We start from the raw sequence: 22,426 nt of genomic DNA on the forward strand, positions 1-22,426 counted from the left end.
CAGTATTAAACTCCATCTGCCTTTTTTTAGCCCATTTTTCCAGCTGGTCCAAGTCCCTCTGCAGGCTCTGAAAACCTTCCTCACTGTCTACTACACCTCCAATCTTTGTATCATCAGCAAACTTGCTGATCCAATTTACCACATTATCATCCAGACCATTGATATAGATGACAAATAACAATGGACCCAGCACTGATCCCTGTGGCACACCACTAGTCACAGGCCTCCACTCAGAGAAGCAGTTCTCTACCACCACTGTCTGGCTTCTTCCATTGAGCCAATGTCTAATCCAATTTACCACCTCTCCATGTATACCTAGCGACTGAATTTTCCTAACTAACCTCCCATGCGGGACCTTGTCAAAGGCCTTACTGAAGTCCATGTAGACAATATCCACTGCCTTCCCTTCATCCACTTTCCTGGTAACCTCCTCGAAAAACTCCAATAGATTGGTCAAACATGACCTACCATGCACAAAGCCATGTTGACTCTCCCTAACAAGTCCCAGTCTATCCAAATGCTTGTATATTCTGTCCCTTAGTACTCCCTCCAATAACTTACCTACTACCGACGTTAAACTTACTGGCCTATAATTTCCCGGATTACTTTTCGATCCTTTTTTAAACAACGGAGCAACATGAGCCACTCTCCAATCCTGCGGCACCTCACCTGTAGACAGTGACATTTAAAATATTTCAACCAGGGCCCCTGCAATTTCAACACTAGTCTCCTTCAAGGTCAGAGGGAACACCCTGTCAGATCCTGGGGATTTATCCACTTTAATTTTCCTCAAGACAGCAAGGACCTCCTCCTTTTCGATCTGTACAGTTTCCATGATCTCACTACTTGTTTCCCTTAATTCCATAGACTTCATGCCAGTTTCCTTAGTAAACACAGACGCAAAAAACCTATTTAAGATCTCCCCCATTTCCTTTGGTTCCGCACATAGCCGACCACTCTGATCTTCAAGAGGACCAATTTTATCCCTTACAATCCTTTTGCTCTTAATATACCTGTAAAAGCTCTTTGGATTATCCTCCACTTTGACTGCCAAGGCAACCTCATGTCTTCTTTTAGCCCTCCTGATTTCTTTCTTAAGTATTTTCTTGCACTTCTTATACTCCTCAAGCACCTTATTTACTCCCTGCTTCCTATACACGTCATAGAACTCGCTCTTCTTCTTTATTAGAGTTGCAATATCCCTTGAGAACCAAGGTTCCTTATTCCTATTCACCTTGCCTTTAATCCTGACAGGAACATACAAATTCTGCACTCTCAAAATTTCTGCTTGGAAGGCTCCCCACCTACCGATCACATCCATGCCAGAGAACAACCTGTCCCAATCCACGCTTTTTAGATCCTTTCTCATTTCTTCAAATTTAGCCTTCTTCCAGTTCAGAACCTCAACCCTAGGACCAGATCTATCCTTGTCCATGATCAAGTTGAAACTAATTGTGTTATGATCACTGGAACCAAAGTGCTCCCCTACACAGACTTCTGTCACTTGTCCTAACTTGTTTCCTAACAGGAGATCCAATATTGCATCCCCTCTAGTTGGTCCCTCTATATATTGATTTAGAAAACTTTCCTGAACACATTTTACAAACTCTAAACCATCTAGACCCCTAACAGTATGGGAAACCCAATCAATATATGGAAAATTAAAATCCATATTTTAATTTCTGCTCCCCTTCCCTTTCCCACACTTGTCTTTCTGTCCTTGGACCTCCCTAAGGCCAGACCGAGGTCAAACATGCCTCATTTTCCTCTTGAATGGTCTGCAGCCCAATGGTATACACAATATTGAATTTTCAAGTTCTAGGTAACCCCATCTCCCTGTGTTCCTTTACCATTCCGATCCGACCACCCAAGTGTAACTTTTTTTTTCATTTCTACCCCCATACCTAGGTTTGTCACCCTGTTCTATTTTACCCATTACCCATGCACCTATCCGCCTGGACTTCTTCCTTTGCCTACCCTTCCAATTCCCCGCTCTGTCTCATTCCATCTTCCCATCATCCCTCCCTTTTCTAGTTCCACTTATCACCCTCTATCTCTATCTCCTCCTTCATCTTCTCCTACTGGGATCCACCTGCCTAATATTTTTCCACCTGTCTCTAATCTTCCCCATCCTCCTCCACCTGTCTCAATCTGGCCATCAACCCTGGTTTACCTATCACCCTTCCTTTCACCTCTTTATAATGGTTATCTTCTCTCTACATCCTCAGTCTTGATGAGAGTAATGGCCCAGAAACGTCGGCCAGCCCTTCGCCTTTGCAGGTGCTGCCTGGCTGTCCTTTCCTCCCACACATATGTCTTTTGCTTTAGATTCCAGTATCTGCAGTGTCATCTCTGGCCTCTGCAATGTGAATGTTGGTGAGTGTGCAGGAAAGGTGATCTCAAACTGCATACTTGCACACTGACGTCATTGTCAAGGTGACAGAGCACACAGTAACACAGGTGATGGATTTATACTTTGCATTTCCTTTTCATGGTAAACATATGTTGAGTTGTGGTGCTGAGTGAATTCTGCCTACTGAGGAGGAGACTTAAACATGGTCATTTCACTCCAGCCTCCATGGTGCTATGTGCTGATGGCAGATTGGAAGATTTCGACTCCAATATGCTGTCGAGCTTCTTGACCACTAAGGACCATTGCCTGAGTGGCCATTATTCAGTGATTTGTGTTTGGAGTCATGGCTATAGAAGACTTTTACACATCAAATCTAAAGCCTACAATTTGCTGGTCACACTTAAGAATGTCTCAGGTCTTTACACTTCAAGTATTCACAGTATTCAATCATATATTAATGAAAAGTAATTGGTCTTTGAAGTTGCAGAATTCTTATGGGGCTTGGCAGGGTGAATGCAGAGGTGATATTTCCCGTGGCTCAGGTATCCAGAACCAGGGGTTCACAGTCTCAAGATAAGGAGCTGGTCATTTAGGAATGAGATGAAAATTCTGCACCCAGAGGATAGTGAGTCTAGAATTCTCTGTCCAAAAGGGTTATGGAGAGTTAGTTGCTGAGTGATTTCACATCAGAGGTAAATAGCTTGTTAGGATGTTAAGGGTATCAGGGATTGGACTTGGTGCAGAAACATGGTGCTGAATAGAAAGTCTTGCAGAACGGTATAGAATGGTAGAACAGATATTTTGGGCTGAATGGCCTATTTCTGTGATTTAAAAAAAAAATCAAATCGTATAACGCCACAGCACAGAAATGGGTCCTTGGGGCCATCTAGTCCATAACGAACTTTTGATCTGCCTAGTCCCATTGACCTGAGCCTTTCATGTCCCTCCCATCCATGTGCCTATCCGAATTTCTTTCAGATGTTGAAATCAAAATCATGCTTACCACTTCCACTGGCAGCTCATTCCACACTCTCAGCGCCCTCTGAGTGAAGAAGATCCCCCTCATGATCCCCTTAAACAGTTCACCTTTCACCGTTAACCCATGAATTCTAGATCACTATTAACCCATGATCTCTCACCCAACTTCAGTGGAAAAAGTCTGCTTGCATTTACCCTCAATATACCCCTCATAATTTTTTATACTGCTATCAAATCTCCCCTCATTCTCCGATGCTCTAGGGAATAAGGTCCTAATATATTCCACCTTTCCCTATAACTCATGTCCTCAATTCATGTCAATATCCTTGTGAATTTTCTCTGCACTCATTCAATCTTATTGATATCTTTCTTATAGGTAAATGACCAGAACTACATACAATAGTCCAAATAAGGCCTCATCAATGTCTTATACAACTTCAACGTAACATCCCAACTACTGCACACTATATTGATTTATGAAGGCTAATGTGCCAAAAGCTCTTTTTACAACCCTGACTACTTGTGACGCCCCTTTCAAGGAATGATTAATTTGTTTCCCAGACTTCTCTGTTCTACGGCACTCCTCAGTGCAGTACCACTTATTGTGTAAGCCCTACCCAGGTTTGTCCTCCCATAGCGTAACACCTCACGCCAGTCTGCATTAAATTCCATCTGCCATATTTCAACACATTTTTCCAGCTGATCCAGATCTGATGCAAGCTTTGCTAGTCTTCCTTGCTGTGTACTATGCCCCCAATTGTGGTGTCATCCGCAAATTTGCTGATCCAGTTTACTGCATTATCATCCAGATCATTGATACAGATGACAAATAACAAAGCACCCAATCCCTGCGGCACAGGGAAGGAATTGGATGGCATTTTAAGGGATCAGTTGTGTGAGTATTTGGCTAGTCGTGGGCTGATTAAAGATAGTCAGCATGGCTTCATGCATGGTAGGTCATGTCTAACCAATCATACAGAGTTTTTTGAGGAAGTTACCAGGAATGTGGATGAAGGCAAGGGAGTGGATGTTGGTTACATGGACTTTAGCAAGGCACTTGACAAGGTCCTGCATGGGAAGCTGGTCAAGAAGGTTCAGTCACCCGGCATTCAGGTTGAGATAGTAAACTGGATTAGACATTGGCTTTGTGGGAGTAGACAGAGAGTGGTAGCAGAGGTTGTCTCTCTAACTGGAGGCCCGTGGCTAGTGGTGTGCTGCAAGGATCTGTGCTGGGTCCTTTGGTCTTTGTCGTCTATATCAATGATCTGGATGACAATGTGGTTAACTGGATCAGCAAATTTGTGGCTGACACCAAGACTGGGGCTGTAGTGGATACTGTGGAAGGCTATCATGGCTTACAGAGGGATCTGGATCAGCTGGAAAAATGGGCTGAAAAATGGAGATGGAATTTAATGCAGACAAGTGCGAAGTATTACACCATCCAGGGTTAGTCACCTACCTACAGGAAAGATGCAAACTAGGTTAGAAAATTTACAAGGATATTGCTGGGTCTGGGGGACCTGATTATAAAAAAGATTGAATAGGTTAGGACTGTATTCTTTAGAACGTAGAAGATTGAGAGCAGATTTGGATAGAGGTATACAAAATTATCAGGGGTATAGGTAGGGTAAATGCAAGCAGGCTTTTTCCACTGAGGTTGGGTGGGACTGCAACTAGAGGTCATGGGTTAAGGATGAAAGGTGAAAACTTTAAGGGGAACATGAGAAAATTCTTCACTCAGAGGGTTGTGAGAGTGTGGAATGAGCAGCCCACACAAGTGGTGCATGCGAGCTTGATTTCAACGTTTAAGAAAAGTTCGGATAAGTAAATGGATAGTCAGAGTATGGAGAGCTCTGGTCCTGGTGCAGTCGATGGGGGCTGACAGTTTAAATGTTTTTGGAATGGACTAGATGGGCCGAAGGGCCTGTTTCTGTGTGGTACTTCTCTATGACTTTATGACCACTGGCCACAGGCCTCCTGTCAGAGAGGCAACCATCTACTATAACTCTCTGGCTACACAAAATACTCTGCAGATGCTGAGGTCAAAGCAACACTCACAACACGCTGGAGGAACTCAGCAGGTCGGGCAGCATTCGTGGAAACGATCAGTCAACGTTTTCACAGACGCTGCCTGACCTGCTGAGTTCCTCCAGCGTGTTATGGCTCTCTGGCTTCTCCTGCAAAGTCAATGACTAATCCAATTTACTACCTCATCCTGAATGCCGAGCCTTTTGAATGTTCTTGACCAACATTCCCATGCGGGACCTTGTCAATGGCTTTGTGAAAGGCCTTGCTCTCATGCTCCAGTTACTACATTTGAGAAAAAATGTGCACCATTGTGTATAAAAATATTTTTACACTCTTTACACTAATGATTTTTTAGAGGTGAAGCATGGTAAAGGGCCCGTGCTGCCCATTTACATCCATGTGACAAATTAATCTCCTAACCCGTATGTCTTTGGAGTGCGGGAAGAAACTGGAGCGCCTGGAGGAAATGGGAAGAGCGTACACATTCCTTACAGGTAGAGGTGGGATTGAACCTGTGTCACTGGCACTGTAATAGGATTTTGCTAACTACTGTGCAACCTCAAGTTCTGAAATTACCTCAGTCGATCTAAATATTCGAACCTACATGTGCAGGGTACAGTGGATTGACAGTCTATCTCCTCAGCCACTTGGCTACCTCATCACATTGGTTGAGTGGATTTCCAATCCCAGACCAGCCATTCAATACTGACTCTTGTCGTTCTGCAGTTTTGCGCTCTTCGGGGGCTGCTCACTGCCAGCTTGAAAATACTTACCGAGATCAGGAAGTTACGAGTGTAGGAAAACACTAAATGTTGCAATTATGCAGCAGATTAGTCAGCATTTGTAAACAGAAGAAGAAAAGGATGATGTATTAAACTACTTATTAGTGTGTGTGTGTGTGTGTGTGTGTGTGTGTGTGTGGAGAGGGCAGTGTTTATTTATAAGGGAAGCAATAACCCATGTCCGTGCCTTACCAAACTGTGACCAAATTAACCAAAATAACCTCTATCTTGAAAAAATTAAACCATTGCCTTGAAAATGTCTGTCTGTCTTTAACCACATTAACTTGAAAAGCATAAGTCCCTGCTGGTTTGTAAAATGAATTAGAATGATATGAAAAATATGATTTCATTGTCCAGCCTTTTTATTTTAGAAAATTATGTTTTTATGGTGTACTATTAAGAAAACAAATAAGATATAAAAGCAATATATAATTTTTAAAAGATTTTAATATAGATGTATGACTTTGGATTAAAAAAATCTATCTGATCATTTTTAGTTTCAGACTGTGAGCTCATTATGGATTTTCCAATCCTTTCCATATTTTCCAGTTGCTGGGATTGTTACTGCAGATTTTGCCTCCGGCCTGGTTCACTGGGGAGCAGACACCTGGGGTTCTGTTGATATCCCTGTCATTGGCAAGGTGAGGGCCGACTGGATGAATAGCATTTAATATGTGCATTGTCTTGTGAGCATGCTGACATCTGGGCCACAATTAAAAATTGTGTCTAAAAATAAGTGCATTGTTTCTGTGACCCATTCACAATGCTACTCTTTTTCTTACACACAAACACATTGCAAATGTTTCTGATCCCATATTTACACTTGAATGCAAATTCAGAGGGTTTCATTGTAAATTGAGCATGAAGTAATGTGAACCAAATGTGCTGGTGACTCTTAGTGAGCTGTGCTAACATCAGAATCCTTTGAGAATCGCGTAATGTAGAGTAAGGTCCTGCACTTGAAAGGATCCTTCTAGAATGAGTATTTAAAATGACCCAAAGATTTTGTCTGAATCAGATTAATTGAAATCAGCTTGTGGCTTAACTGGACACAGCTGAGAGCTGCTAAAGCAACACTACCAGAATGTTGTGAAGGTAGGATGCAGCTTTTTAAAGCGGCAATGTTATCTTTCAAACCCCACTCCACAGATCCACATTGCACAGAAACAATTATTGCAAAAAAAAGGTGTATTTTTCTTGTTTGAAGACGTCATACATTCCCCCCCCCCCCCCCCCAAAATTGCAATGTTAATCTTGAATTGGGTTGTGGATTGTTTTCCCTTGCTCTGTACCTCTGCACTTGATCTCTTTTGAAATGGTTTGTGTACAGTTATTATTCATCCAATAATCTAATTGGGTAGTAAACAGGCACTAATTAATCTCAGTTGTACCATGTCAACTGTACCTGTCTCAATTGTACTATTAGGGGAAGTACTGAGTAAAGGCCCCCATAGGGAGGGAAAATTAAAAAGTGAGTCATACCGGACCATTCTCCACTGCTCCAATGGGCTGATTTCAAAGTGTTGTTGACAGAGATCTGGAAGCCAGTTGTTTGCCCCTCCCCTGTCGTATTTTCTAGGGATGCAGTGCAACGATGAGGCCCAGAAGGGAAAGAGAGGAAAATAGCTTATAAAAAGGAATGCTTCCTTCAAAAAGTGGCAGCTGAGACAGAGGGCAAAGCCGCCTGGGCTCGGTGCTCTTCCCCAGCAGGACAGCGCAGAACATGTATTTTGTAAAGGGCGTGATCGTGTTACCCACCCAGTCAAGGGAAATAGAAGTTTACAATGCAGCTGAAGGGCTAATTAATTTTCAGGAAAAAAAAGTGTTTACACAGCAAAGCCAGAATTGGAGTCCCCAAAGTCAGAGATCTTTTGTTGTTAGGAATGAAGACTAAAATGAGCTAAAAGTTCAACATGGGTCTGATCTGTTCTGTTCTGGACTCCAGCATGGTCCCCAGTGTAAAATCTGACTCAAAGGACACGGTGTACATTACAGGCTGGAATGCCCTTGATTTGAGCTGAACTGGACCCCACCTCACTGCTGGGAAATTGAATCTAATAACACTCAGTGGAGTGTATGTTTTGGCTGTGGGATCCTATTTGGTGAATACTTTTTCCTATTTCTATAGCACAGCTGCTGCATCAGATTACTCATTGGTTTCTGTTGCTCCAGCAATCCTAAGCACCCATAAATCGAAACTTAAAGACAATAACTAGCTCTTACATGGTCACAGACTGTGGTTAGCGTTTTATGGTTGGACTGAGGGCTAAACTGTCTGAATTCACTGTGACACTGACAACAGCTTTGGGATTCATACACATGTGTAATTTAACATGGTGTTAGTAATTCAGTTTAAAAGCTGCCTACTAATTCTCTTTCACAAATAATCTCGTATGTGGACTATGGTCCACCTTAAATATTTCAACGAATTTTAAGTGTATATTTGAATATATATTGAATGCTTTTAAAGTATTGGAAATAGTAACTTTATACTTTTGCTTTCCATTTTGTTATCTGTGGGAAGTTTCCAATTTGATAGGCTGCTCAGCTAGTTTGATTGCTGCTGGATGTCAGGTTTGTATTGAACTGATATCAGCCAGGAATGGAGAAGAGGAGCAACACATGGGATGCTGGAAGAACTCAATAGGTGTGTGAGCACCTATGGCGGGAAATAGTCAGTTGGCATTCTGAATTGAGACCTTTCATCTGGACTCATAGGTGCTACCTGACCTGCTGAGTTCCTCTGGTATCCTGTGGGTGGTGAATTTGTGGAATTCACTGCCACAGACAGCTTTGGAGGCCAGACCATTGGATATGTTTAAAGCAGAAGTTGATAGGTGCTTGATTATTAAAGGTTATGGGGAGAAGGCAGGAGAATAGGGTTGAGAGGGATAATAAATCAGCCATGATGGAATGGCAAAGCAGACTCGATGGGCCATATAGCCTAATTCTGCTCCTATGTCTAATGGCTATGATCTGAAATTGCTAATGTCTCCACTGGGAAAGTTACATGCAGGTTGGCAGGTCTCTGCCTAATTTTTTTCAAGGTCAATGGTGAGCTCTGTTACCCCACAACTGATACACAAGCTAGTCCTGAGATTTTCTTTCCATTTCCGCCCAAATAACGCTGTGAGCACCAAGTGTTGACTAACAATTCGCAGCCTGCAGTAGACAATTTCTTTTTTTAATCCATTGCATTGATTTCATTGAAATCAACAAGGACATTGAACAAAGGAGAAAACTTACCCCTGGGGTTTCTCTTAAAACTGTACTTGCTCATTTGCAAACATTAATTGCCATGTGAGCATTGGGTATGCTAAATGACTAACCCAATAATAGCTTTTGATTTAACAAAAAGCTAGTTGTTGTATGAAACACCTTGATTCTTTTTGTTGTCCTGACCCAGTCACAATCTAAATTTATACTGGATGAGCAGAGATTTCTTTGCATTAAATACTAAAAGGCCTTTTTCTACCCCAAATTCCATTACATGACTTCTCTCCTTAGGAAAAAAATGGACTTTTTTTTGGCAAGCATGACATCACGTATCACCTGTCATTAAAACTGTTGCTTTCTACTTCCAGAACATCTGCTCTGTGGCCAAAACTCTCATCCGTACCTTTGTTACAGGTACAGGTAACGTTCGATTTCTGGCTACTGTTACCATTCTACACTCAGTAATCTCGAGAACACCCAAAACACTTCCATCATCGTTCTAACTCACACCAAGTCATGTTAATCTGCAGCAGCTCCTTGTGCAGATTTCTAACGTCTCACCCTTGTTTTGAGTTCCCTCCTCAGACTTGCCCCTCCTAATCTTTGTGATCTCCTCCAGCTATAAACCCCATCAAGAAAATTCATCAACTCTGCAGAATTGACCTTTCATCAACAAATTTCATCATTCCACCAGTGGAACTATGTCTCCTGTTGCCAATTCTCTGAACTCTTGGTGATTCCTACCTCAACTTTTTTTTTTGCCTTTACATTTCTCTTTGTGCCTTTACTGAGCTCCTTAAAATGATCTCTTTGAACATATCAGCTGCCCTAACATCACTGCGTGTCATGGAACTTTTTCTTTGATAAAGCATGCTGTACTTGGGAGCTGAATTCTAGAGGAGAAGCCGAAGTGGCAACCTTTGACATCGAGGAACATTTGAATGATGGTGGCTGAAAAGGTGTTCGGCAAAGCTGAAGTCAATGGGCATCAAACGGAAAACAATCCAGTGACTGGAAGAAAAGTAAGATGATTACGATTGCTGGAGGTCAATCATCCCAGCATCAAGGTATCACCGGATAGGATTCTGACTGGTTGCATCACATTCTGATATGGGAACTCCAATGCATGGGAGTGGAAGAGGCTGTAACGAATGGTGGATGCAGCCAGTTTCATCACAAGTGCAGATCTCTGCACCATTGACAAGAGGTGTTGTGTCAGCAAAGCAGCAACAGTCACGAAGGGCCATTACCATCCGGGCCATGCCCTCTTCTCATCGCTGGCCATCAGGCAGGAGGTATAGCAGCCTGAAGATTCACCCTTCAAGGTTCAATAACAGCTTCCCCGCCCCCCACAACTCCATCAAGATTTTGAACTGACCTGAAAAGTGCCAGTTCTGCCTCGAACTCTACTTCCTTCAACTTGCACTAAGATTGTTGTTATTTTGTTTACTTTGCCATACGAGGTTATGTTAATTTAAATTTGTGTTTGTCATGTTTATAGTCTATTGCAGTGCTGCTGCTAATAGGTATATATGTCCAAGACAATTAACATGAACTTGAACTCACTGCAGGAGTGACTTAGGGCATTCTCTGAGGATCAGCTATCTTCATTTGCTTTGTCAGAGGAATTGATGTTTGCTGTTGCTCGCATAATATTCAATTCCATTTACAACTACTTAGCAAATGAAGCAACAAGACAATCTTAAGGCATGGGGTGATGTGGCAAGTAATAGTCACGCTGAAGACCAAAGGCAAATGACCCTCTCCAAAAAGAGAGAATTTGAATATTTATCCTTGATGTTCGATGGTATTGTGATTTCCATGGCTACAAGGGTAGGTCAGATGCTGGGTGACAAAGCCCTTCCGCCAACCACTGTTGATTAATGTCACTCTTGGGTCAGGATGCAGCATCCTGGAAGCACCCGACCACAGTCCGACTCTATGAGTCCGTCCAAAAACTTAGAGCCTCCGACCAGCCCTCCGACACCGAGCGCCGAGCCCCATCTCTGCCAAGCGTTTTGACCCTGGCCCTGGCCGCCAAGCAACAGGCAAAACCGAGGATTCGGGGCCTTCCCCTCCGGAGATTTCGGACCACACAGTAGCAGTGGCAGCGAAGCAGGCATTTCAGAAGTTTCCCCAGATGTTCCTCCGTGCTCTCACGTCTGCCTCTATCAAATCAGAATTGTGCACGGCCTCCTACTTGACAGATTACAGATATTCATCACCAGAGAGGCCGTGCGCGCTGTGTCGCGCCGCCATCTTCTCCTCCTCCCGATATAGACCTACAGCTATTCAGGCTGAGGACCCATTGATGTTATATTGGATGATGAAACTTGAAGCTTTGGTGTGACCAGAACTATAGAATCAAATATGTGCTTGCAGCTATGGCAGTCAGGAGCGTTGGTATTCCTTGGCTTACTTGGGGGCTAAGGGTGCACCATCAATCGAAGCAGCAATGTGGAAGGTGGGACAGAGTTGCATTTGGATGATTGGAGATCCCAAAGGTGAATGATGTTGGAGTTTCACGGCAACTGTGGTTTGCTGGTGGGGTGAGGGATAGTAGATAGACTGATTAAGGCCTCAGGAGCTGTGGGTCATGGAGGGGCGGGTGCAGATGAGGAGATGGTTGCCTGGGATCAAGAAGGGGATGGATGTTTCAGAGACGTGGTGTGAGAAAGTTTATGAATGGGGCTAATTCTGTGATGGGGAATAAGGTGTGGGTGATCATCAAAAGTTGGGACCTGTGAGGTGCACCAGAGTCAGGCTGTTGGTGGCAGTGGAGGCCCTAATTTTGTGTGAATCTGACCATTGTTACAGTGATCAGAAGAGAGACCTTATGTAAACATTCCATCATATGTACCATCAATAAAACATGGTTGTTCAGGAGATGACCAGAACTGTTGATTAATGTCACTCTTGGGTCAACATGATTTAGTTTCTAAAGCAAGAAAACAGGCCAAATTACATGATTGGAATACGCTGATTATATAATTGGCACATAGGTGAATCATGTTCGGAAATATCTGGTTAAACTTCTGAAGCTGTGTTACCCCCAGTAGAAAACATTGCAGATGTCATTTATCTCTTACCTACCTTTTTGGATCTCATTCTTCTGGGCAGGAGAGTCAACCAGACTCATTGTCTGACTTGTATTTTGTGAATAATGCCATGCTGAACATGGCTAAAGAAGTGAGGTGAGAGTAATATTAACTGGCCTATATCAGTAAGTTGATAAATTGCCATATTTTGGAGAGGGAAGGACTGGACAAATTTTGATGTTAGTTTTCAGCTTTGCAGATGAGTTGCTGATCTGCAGGAGAGTAAAAGTATTAAAGTAAATGGCTTGTGTTAACTTGAGGATTTTTGCAGGTGCTTTCTTCATATATCAATGCTTGACTGTACAGTGCCCATTTGGAAAAATTAGTGCAGTACTATAGGTTAACACTTTGAAGATCTAGTATGCTCATTACTTGTCTTATAAGAACAAGGGTACACTAGCTTTGCTTGGAGTCATTAGATCCTCACATATTAAATCCATACTTTAAATAATTGGATTGCAAATACAGATAAGTGATGTTACTGTCTTTGAACAGTATCACCACTGGCTTTAAGTTGAAAAGGAACCTGCATTGTGAATGATATATTGATGGACAGGGCCTGTTGTTGACCTTCCTGACATCGGAGACAATAAGACACTCTAAAACAAACACTTTACTCTGAGCTCTGTTATGACAAAAGATTGTCAAATAGACAGAGAAAACTTTAGAAAGTATTGCACCCTATCAGGTCCTTAGTGTTCTTGCTCAAGGCCACTCAAAGTGAAGAAGCATTCAGCATTGCACTGCATCTCATGAAGCAGTTCGGGAGCACAAGGAAACCAAGCAAAGCTGGCAGAAGGAATACACCACTTTGCAAACTTCCCAGCTACCTGTGCACCAAGCATTGCCGCTTGTGTGTGGACCCCACATTGACCTCATCAACTGCTTCCAAACCATCTGAACTATGGAGGAAGCAAACCTCCCTTAATCTCAAGAAAATACATATGAAGAGTGAAAAATAGTCAACATGAATGCACTGCAATGTGTTTTGAGAACTGTTATCAAAATCGACAACTTTATCCCTTCTCATTGCTAATGATATGATAGTTTGTATATTGAGTAGATTATAGGCATCTGTCTTCAAAAGGAGGTTGATGTAAATGGAGTGAAGATGTACATAGTTGGATCTTATGTAACTGAGTTTGCTTATTTAGAGAATTGATCAATAGAAAATCTTCAACATACAGTAAATATAATCAGCCTATCTCTCATAATGAGAAAATAGGCAGCCTCAGACTACGAACACGAGGAATTCTGCAGATGCTGGAAATTCAAGCAACACACATCAAAGTTGCTGGTGAATGCAGCAGGCCAGGCAGCATTTCTAGGAAGAGGTACAGTCGACGTTTCAGGCCGAGACCCTTCATCCGGACATACTTCTTTCAGGTAGTCCTGACGAGGGGTCTCTGCTGGAAACGTCGACTGTACCTCTTCCTAGAGATGCTGCCTGGCCTGCTGTGTTCACCAGCAACTTTGATGTGTGTAGCCTCAGACTACAGATGAGAATATTTTCTAATGCCATTTTCATGAACATGTCAAGTGGATTCAAAGTAAACAGCTGATGTCATGTTGATAATCATTAAAAGTGTGGTTTTAATCTATGCTTAAAATTATATTGAGTATTTTAAGATTGGAAGGACAATAATCAAAATTAGTGATTTATTTTGAGAAATCCTGTTGGTTAAATTTGGATAGTTGAGGAGTACTATTGGATAAATACATTGCTGTTTCATAGCTTTTGAGGATTGGGACGTATTTAAGAGCCTTATTTTCCTCTATCTGTGTTAAGCCATCTCCCTTAAGAGATTTGGTGGTTTGCATAGATCCCATAGCAAGACAAATTGTACATGATATATGGGGCTGGGAAGATGCTGGCGAAGGCTTTTTGCCCTTTTATTGTTTCATAACTTTTTCAATTATCTAAATGCTGCAGTTATTGCCTGCATTGGCATTGGGATTTGGGATAATAACTTTCAAGATTTAATGCTGGACTTGTTTATCGGGTAGATTAATGCTTCTTCAGACTGGAGGCAGCCTTTGGCATAAACACGGGGACATTAGTCTTGTGACTCTAGACATAACTGAGTGCTTCTTTGGCCCAAAGAAACTGGCTTGTGGAATATTTTCCTATATTACATACTGAAAACATGATATAGTTCTGAATGGACTAACACAGAGTATACTAGTGTTCTGTTATGTCCCCATTATCAGTCACTTCTTCTGACATTCTCATTTTCGCTTTGTCTTTCATTATATTTACTTTTACTAGCTCCAATATGCTTCTGCTTTTAGTTTGCCCTTTGTGTAGTGATGGATCACTTTTTATATTCCATATTTTCTTAAGGGGCTGGCTGAGAACTTCCTTGGAGAACACCGCCTCTTTGTCATTGTGACATTTAAAAAGTAAATACGTTCATTAAAATAGAATTGTTGCAGGAGATACATGTTCTATTTTGAGGGAGGAAGGTGAGAGAGAAGGTTACTTGAATTTTTTTAAAATATTGTAGTACCACATGAGATCTGCGCTCATCCAGTTTGTTGTCTCCCTCTTCTCCTTTCATCAATTGTTCTTCTCATTGATGTCCATCCTGATTTCAAATTCCTGCTGAGTATTTTCACAATCATTTCAGAAGGAACTGACAAGACCTCATGTTTATAGAGCCGAAGGATGTTTTGTTGAACTTCCTAACAAAAAAAAAAGTGGCAGTGGAGCCTAGATTGTTAAGTTTTTGTAATGTACATTCATTTCTAATCCTGATCAGCGCAGGATGCTTCCTCTACACTGGTGTACCTGCCATATAAAAGCACAGAGAAGTTCATTATTGTTCTATGTGAGTTGCTCAGCAATGTATGTGTGAGCACCTTCTAACCTGTGCAATGCCTTGCTTGGAAAAGGTTTGATGGATAAGTGCAGCTGGGGAGCCTCACGTTAAGCTGGCATGTGCTTCCACTCTTTGCTGTGTTAACATGACTTTGGGCTTTGAAGACTTTCTAGGCCAGCTTCATATCTTTACTCTGTGGCAGGATTGAGAGATATTTAAATCACAAAATAAATGTGAAGCTGGAAACTGCAGCACAGGACTGTGACATGTAGTAGGTGTGCTTTTCTGTCAGGAAAGTTAAACGTAAACAGTTCATTCATGTCAATAAAAGGTGCATTGTGATATTTAATTCACCACCTCCTCTTCCGCTTTCCAATCACTAACAAAAGTGCAAGTTGGATTTGCCTCCAGTTCAGCATTTAAGTGATTTGATGATAACTGTACACAGATTCATCATTAATTCATGAGAGTGAATAAATAAGTGTTCCAGTTAATTCTACTTGAAATAGAAACTGTCAACATAAGGTCCTCAGATAGATTGCTTGTTAAAATTAAACTTTTTCAAAACTAACTTTAGCTGCTTTATAATGAGTCCACCCCTTGTGAAGCAGTAATATCTGGTAAATACATGAATTTGTTCTGCTCTGTTGGTAAAAGGGGGCAAACAATTCAGTTCATTGCCAATTAATGCTGATGAGAACGATTAGATGTGAGAGAACAATGGCCTGAGCCAATTGTGTAGCATGGCCAGTACTTAAATTAGCCTGACTCTATTGCACTGATAACTCCCTTAACTGTTTTAAAGATGGTTATAACCAATAACACACATTTCTTATTGAGGCTACGACTTTTGATGATCTCCTAATTCTATATTATTCCCCAAGGTGGGATTTCAATGAGCAAAGATACAAATAATAAAACCACACATAAAGTGAAGAGATCTTTTTAACTTAATTTTTCAAGACATAGACATCACTGGCAGAGCCAGCACTTATTCTCTCTATCTAAACGCCCTTCAGATGGTGATGGTTAGCAACCACATTGAACTGCAGTGGTCAATCCCAGGTGAGATATGGCCATAGCATTAATGAGCGGTGAGTTGCAAGATCAAGACCTAGAGATGACAGATGGATGGTCACGCATTTTGAAGTCGGGATAGCTGGTGTGTTAACTTGGAGGGAGGACAGCAGGCGATGATGTTCCTACAGGCTAGCTGGTCAAAGACTTCATGGCAGTAGAAGTTAATGGTTTGAAAGGGGCTGTTGGAGTAGAGTAGGTGACTCAGAGAAAATCCTATTGAAGCAGCACACACTGCCGCCATTCATTGTTGGTGCTGCTTTGTTCTGAATGCCTTAGGATTCCTGAGTTCAGTTGGCCCTGTGCTCAACCAGACACGTAGAGAGTATTCCACCATGATGGTGATGTGCCTCGTAGAACATGGAAAAGCCTGGATCCAGAAGCAGGGTACCTAGGCATTAACAAGTTTTAAATAGGCACAGTATTTTATGTGGCTAGTCAATTTGAATTTCTGGTTAATGCTGGTCTTTAGGATATAGATGGTTGGGGACTTTGTGATGATAAGGCCATCAAACGTCAATGGTAGGCTGTCTCTTTGCAGAATGATCATTGCCCGGCACTTGTGTTGTATGAGTGTTACTTGTTACCTACGTTGTTTAGATGTTGGTGCATACAGGTGTGGGCTGTTTCATTTATTAACGGGTTACAGATAGAACTGTACAAGCTGAGAAAGCACCTCCATTTTCAACATTAAGCTGGAAAGTCATTGATGAAAATGCCTGAAGATAGTTGGGTTTTGGGTCACTGCCCTGAGCTGGATGGCTGGCCGCTAATCATTGGAATCATTTTCCTTTGTGTGAGTTACGACTCCAGTCACAGGAGTATTTTCCTCCAAATGCATTTTTGATTGCCTATTCACAAACTGTCTTGATTTCTTGGGCAGTCACTCTCACCTCCCCTCTTGAATTCAACTCTTTGGTCCGTGTTATGATGAGGGCTGGAGAAGAGTGGTCCTGGCAACACTCTAAAACTAGTCTTCGGTGGGTGGGATATGGGTTAGGTCATGAAATTGGATAGCATTGTCAATGATACCTTTTATCAATTTACTAATAATTGAAAATAGACTGATTGGGCATTACCTAATCAGCTTGTTTTTGTTCTGCTTTTAGTGGATGGGATGTTCCTGGGCGATTTAGTGCATTTTGCCAATTTTGGAACAACTTAAACAATGCAGCTGTTTCTGGCACTCATCTCTTCAGTACTCCAGCTGGAATGCTGCCTGTCCCACAGTCTTTGTTGTATTCAGTGCTCAAGGTTGCTTCTTGATATCATGTTATGTGAGTTGGCAGAAGACAAATGCTGGAGATCTTAGGAGGAAGCCTAAATGGACCACCTACTTTTGGATAAAGGGGTTAAGATTTTGTTCATCTTGTCTATGACAATGTGTGTGTTTGAGCTCCAGCATTATTGAGGGAGGGGATTCTGCTGTTCACTGCGTATCTGTCCAACACCATATGCAACAAGATGTGTTAAGATTGCAGAGCCTTGAAATGGTGCACCACGGTAGCTTAGCAGTTAGCGCAATGCTATTAAACCTCGGGGCGTTTCAGAATTCAGAGTTCAATTCTGTCGTCTGTAAGGAGCTTGTACGTTCTTCCTTTGACCACGAGGGTTTCTTCTGGGTGCTCTGCTTTCCTCCTACGTCCCAAAGACGTGTGAGTTAGTAGGTTAATTGGTCATTGTAAATTGTCCCATGATTAGGCTGGGGTTAAATTAGTGGGCCGCTGTCTGGTGCGGCTCGTTGAGGTGCAAGGACCTGCTCTGTCTTGTAACCCTAAATAAAAGAATATTTGTTGTGGAATCACTTGGTTCTGCCTCGTGCATACTGTTTTTCTATTTCACACGTGGTCCTGTGTCTAAGGTTCAAAGGTTCATATTATTCTTTTATTTTATTGTCGAAGTGTGCATGTATGATACAACTTTGATATTGTCTAGTCCAGATAGCCATTAAATAGTCAAAGACCATGGGTATTGTTGGAAGAAAAGACATCAACTCCCCCAGCCAGCATGAAAAAGTAAAGAAACAAAACTCACGGGCCCCAAAATCTCCCCTGCCCATAGCAAAAACAGCTACAAAAACAATCAATGATCCTCTACACATAACAATCCCTGACCCCCTCACTTGCAGAAAATCCCCAACCCCACCCTTACACACAAAAAGTTAACAAATCACCCACCTGTCAATTGACCGCAAGAAAGAAAACACCAGAAAGTTGAAGGAAACCAGAATAAAGCACAGTCCAATAATCACATAAATCTCAGAATGTGGGAAACATCTTTTCACTGTATATGTGGGGAGCAGCCGCATGAACGCAGTCCTTCTGTAAAGAGTGACCGCTGATCCGGTCCCTAACACTGTCCACCCAGGTCCTAGTTCTGCTGAACCAGGGCCGAATGTGTCAATCTGGCTGCCAACCATCTCGCGCCGAGCCATTGCTGACCCCCTCCGCGTTCACCTCAATGCTTCAGTCTTCCTCGCTGCTTAGAAATGGAGCCATTCTTGTCTTTTCCATGAGTCGGTTTGCATTTTCGGACCTTTTCGGCCCACCCCATCTCTAATTTCCACAAGACAGCTCTCCAGACACAGCACAGCGCTGGATCCTTCAATCAAGATTCAAACCATAAGAATATAGATATAGGAGCAGAATTAAGCCATTTGGACCATCGAGCCTGCTCCACCATTTCATTATCGCGGCTCCAATTTTCCTCTCAGCCCCAATCTCCTGCCTTCTCCCCATATCTCTTCAGGCCCTGATCAATGAAGAACCTATCAATCTCTGCCTTAAATATACAGAAAGACTTGACCTCCACAGCTGCCTGTGGCAATGAATTCCACAGATTCACCACTCTCTGGTTAAAGAAATTCCTCCTTATCTCCCTTCTAAAAGGGCGCCCCTCTATTCTGAGGCTGTGTCCTCTGGTCTTAGACTCATCCACTGTAACAAATGTCCTCTTCACATCCACTCTATCAAGGCCGTTCACCATTTGATAGGTTTTAATGAGGTCACCCCTCATTCTTCTGAATTGTAGTGAATACAGGCCCAGAGCTATCAAATGCTCTTCATATGACAAGCCTTTCAAACCTGGAATCATTTCCATGAACCTTCTTTGAACCCTCTCCAGTTTCAGCATATCCTTTCTAAGATAAGGGGCCTAAAACTGCTCATAGTACTCTAAGTGAGGCCTCGTCAATGCTTTATAAAGTCTCAACATTCATTCCTTGCTTTTATATTCTCGTCCTGTTGAAATGAATGCTAACATTGCATTTGCCTTCCTCACCACAGACTCAACCTGCAAATTATCCTTCAGGGAATCTTGCATAAGGACTCCGAAGTCCCTTTGCACCTCAGTTTTTTGTATTTCCTATCCATTTAGAAAACAGTCAAGCCTTTCATTTCTTCTACCAAAGTGCATGACCATACACTTCCCAACACTGTATTCCATCTGCTATTTTTTGCCCATTCTCCTAATATGTCTAAGTCCTTCTGTAACTTCTCTACTTCCTCAAAACTAACTGCCCTCCACCTGTCTTCATATCATCTACAAACTTTGCAGCAAAGCCATCAATTCCATCATCCAAATCATTGACATATAATGTAAAAATCAGTCTCAACACAGACACTTGTGGAACACTAGTCACAGGCAGCCAGCCAGAAAAGTCTCTCTTTATTCCCACTCTTTGCCTCCTGCCAATCAGCCACTGCTTTATCCATGCTAGGATCTATCCAGTAATACCAAGGACTTATAGCTTGTTAAGCAGCCTTGTGTGTAGCACCTTGCCAAAGGCCTTCTGAAAATCCAAGTACACAAGATCAAGTGATTCTCCTTCGTCTACCCTGCTTGTATGTCACAGGCTCCAACAGTCTCTTTAACACAAACAAAACAAAAAGGACAAACAGAAGGCATAGAAGAAGTGAGAAAACCAGAAAGTTTTGCTGTCTCGAAGATATTGGCCATGGAATTGTGGTTTGGTGGCACCATCTTGACCGGATGTGTTTGGCTGGATATATTGGCTTGGTCAGGTGGTGTTTCATTGTTGGGAGGTGCTCCAGGCATGTCCTTCTGCCTTCTTCTGTCAATGAGCCAGGATTGATCCCCCTCACTTGACAGTCATGGTGGAGAGAACATTATACAGGGCCAAGTGGTCACTGATGATGCTGGAATACATTCCTGCTACTGATGCTGATCCACAGTGCCAAATGGACACTCATTTTCTGTTGCTGGATCTGTTCTGAAATGGGCCACCATATTTACCACAGGTAGACTGGTGCGGTTAATCTCATGTAGGATTATTCCCCATGCTAGTTCACTCATTACATGCTGCAGATACAGTCCAGTAGATCTATTCTTTGGCACTGAGCAGCTCTTGATGCTCTATGTTGAACATTCCTCCCAGGATATATTCTGTGTCTGTCCTTGCTACTTTCTGTGCTTCTTCCCAGTGTTGCTAAACATGGAGAACCACTGATACATCTTCTGAGGGAGGAAGGTTGGTTGTAATCAGCAAGGTGTTTCCTTGCATGCATTTGTCTTGATGCCATGAGATGTGTAGGTTCACTGCTGGGGATACCAAGCCCTTTCTGTCCCACCTGCAGTTGACTCTACCACCCAGTTCTTAGCTAAGAATTATAATGATGGAGCCAAGCATGCAAGTTCTGAAAACTTGCATACAACTTAGTCGAACTGCCCTTTGAACAGTTTTTACCCTTCAACCATTAGGCTTCCAAATCTGTGTGGATAACTTCACTCACCTCTACTCTGAACTGATACCATAGCCTATGAACTCACTTTCAATGAGACTACAACTCATGTTCTCCGTGTCTACCTATCTACTTGCATTTGCACAGATTGTCTTCTTCTGCACGCTCGTTATTTGTCAGTCTTTGTGTGTAGTTTTTCATTGATTCCATTATATTTATTTGTTCTGTGAATGCCTGCAAGAAAATGTATCTCGAGGTAGTATATGGTGACATATATGTACTTTGATAATAAATTTACTTTGAACTTTGACTTTTGACTTGTCAGCTGAACAGGTTTCCCAGTTTAGACACCATTCTGCTGACACTTGTAATAAGGACTCTGCAGTGTCAAATGGGTTGGAACAACTGGCTTGTTAGTGCTCTGTGCCAGGTTGTTGAAAGATGTTCTAATCATGTTAATCCTTTCTCTCCTTCAATATGATGGATAGTATCCAAATGAATGGTTTTGCGGGCCATTTCAAAGAGCCACTAATCAACTATGTTACTGTGGGTCCTTTGTCAATAAAAGACCAGGTTGGGTAAGTGAACCCATTGGGTTTTCACAATAGTCACAATAGTGGTCATCATAACAGAGCCTTTTTTTGGGTTAAGTTCCAGCTTATTTAATTGACTATTAAATTCAATGGTTGCTGTGCCGGGATTTGAACTTGCCTCTGGATTGTTTAGTTCTGTATTATTAGTCCAGTAACATAACCACTACATCACCACCAAGAGAGAATGAGCAGTATTCAAGGAGATGAATAAAAATATAATCGGGTAACTGTAAATTAGTTGAAGGCAAATCCTGGAGATCCATAAACTTTACTGCAGGAGTCAGAGCTGGTATTTTTTTTTTTGCTTTTTTTTCTTTCTATTTGCCTATCTGTCTATCTACTACCTACCGAGTCAAGTATTCTAACTTCCTTAACTAATTGCTCATGGGATGAAGACATTTCTAACACATCTAACATTTATTACCCATTGCTAATTGCCCTTCTGTCGTCGGTGGTGTAGTGTCATCTGCACCGGACTTCGAGGGTAGTGGTCCCGGGTTCAAATCCGGCCAGTTCCTTGCATGCTTTCCATCCGTGTTGTGTTAAGCATCTATGGAAGTGACTAACCGGTCCACGTTTTGGGCCAAGTCCCTTGTTCAGGACTGAATGAGGTGGTTTAGTCTTTCTACTAAAAGAGTGCCCAGATTGCTTTCAGGATGCAGGCTTTATTCCAAATGTTGAAGATCCAGCGATACATTTTCAAGTCAGGATGGTGTGCAATGCAAAATGGTCATTGTAATGCAGAGTTAGATGATTGATCCACTTCAAGTATAGGTTGT

The 22,426-nt window shown here is 42.1% G+C and overlaps 1 protein-coding gene across 2 annotated transcripts in view; it reads left to right on the top strand.

Annotated features, from left to right (window-relative positions):
* Positions 1-22,426, top strand: part of LOC140210558 (plasmanylethanolamine desaturase 1) — a 170,666-nt gene that overhangs the window by 93,852 nt on the left and 54,388 nt on the right. For both annotated transcript variants that reach the window (XM_072279618.1, XM_072279617.1), the window contains one exon: positions 6,691-6,782. In XM_072279618.1, coding sequence (XP_072135719.1) covers positions 6,691-6,782 — 92 coding nt within the window. The remainder of the gene's footprint in view (positions 1-6,690; positions 6,783-22,426) is intronic.

This window comes from Mobula birostris, chromosome 15 (genome assembly GCF_030028105.1).
Source record: "Mobula birostris isolate sMobBir1 chromosome 15, sMobBir1.hap1, whole genome shotgun sequence".
Classification (NCBI taxonomy): Eukaryota; Metazoa; Chordata; class Chondrichthyes; order Myliobatiformes; family Myliobatidae; genus Mobula; species Mobula birostris.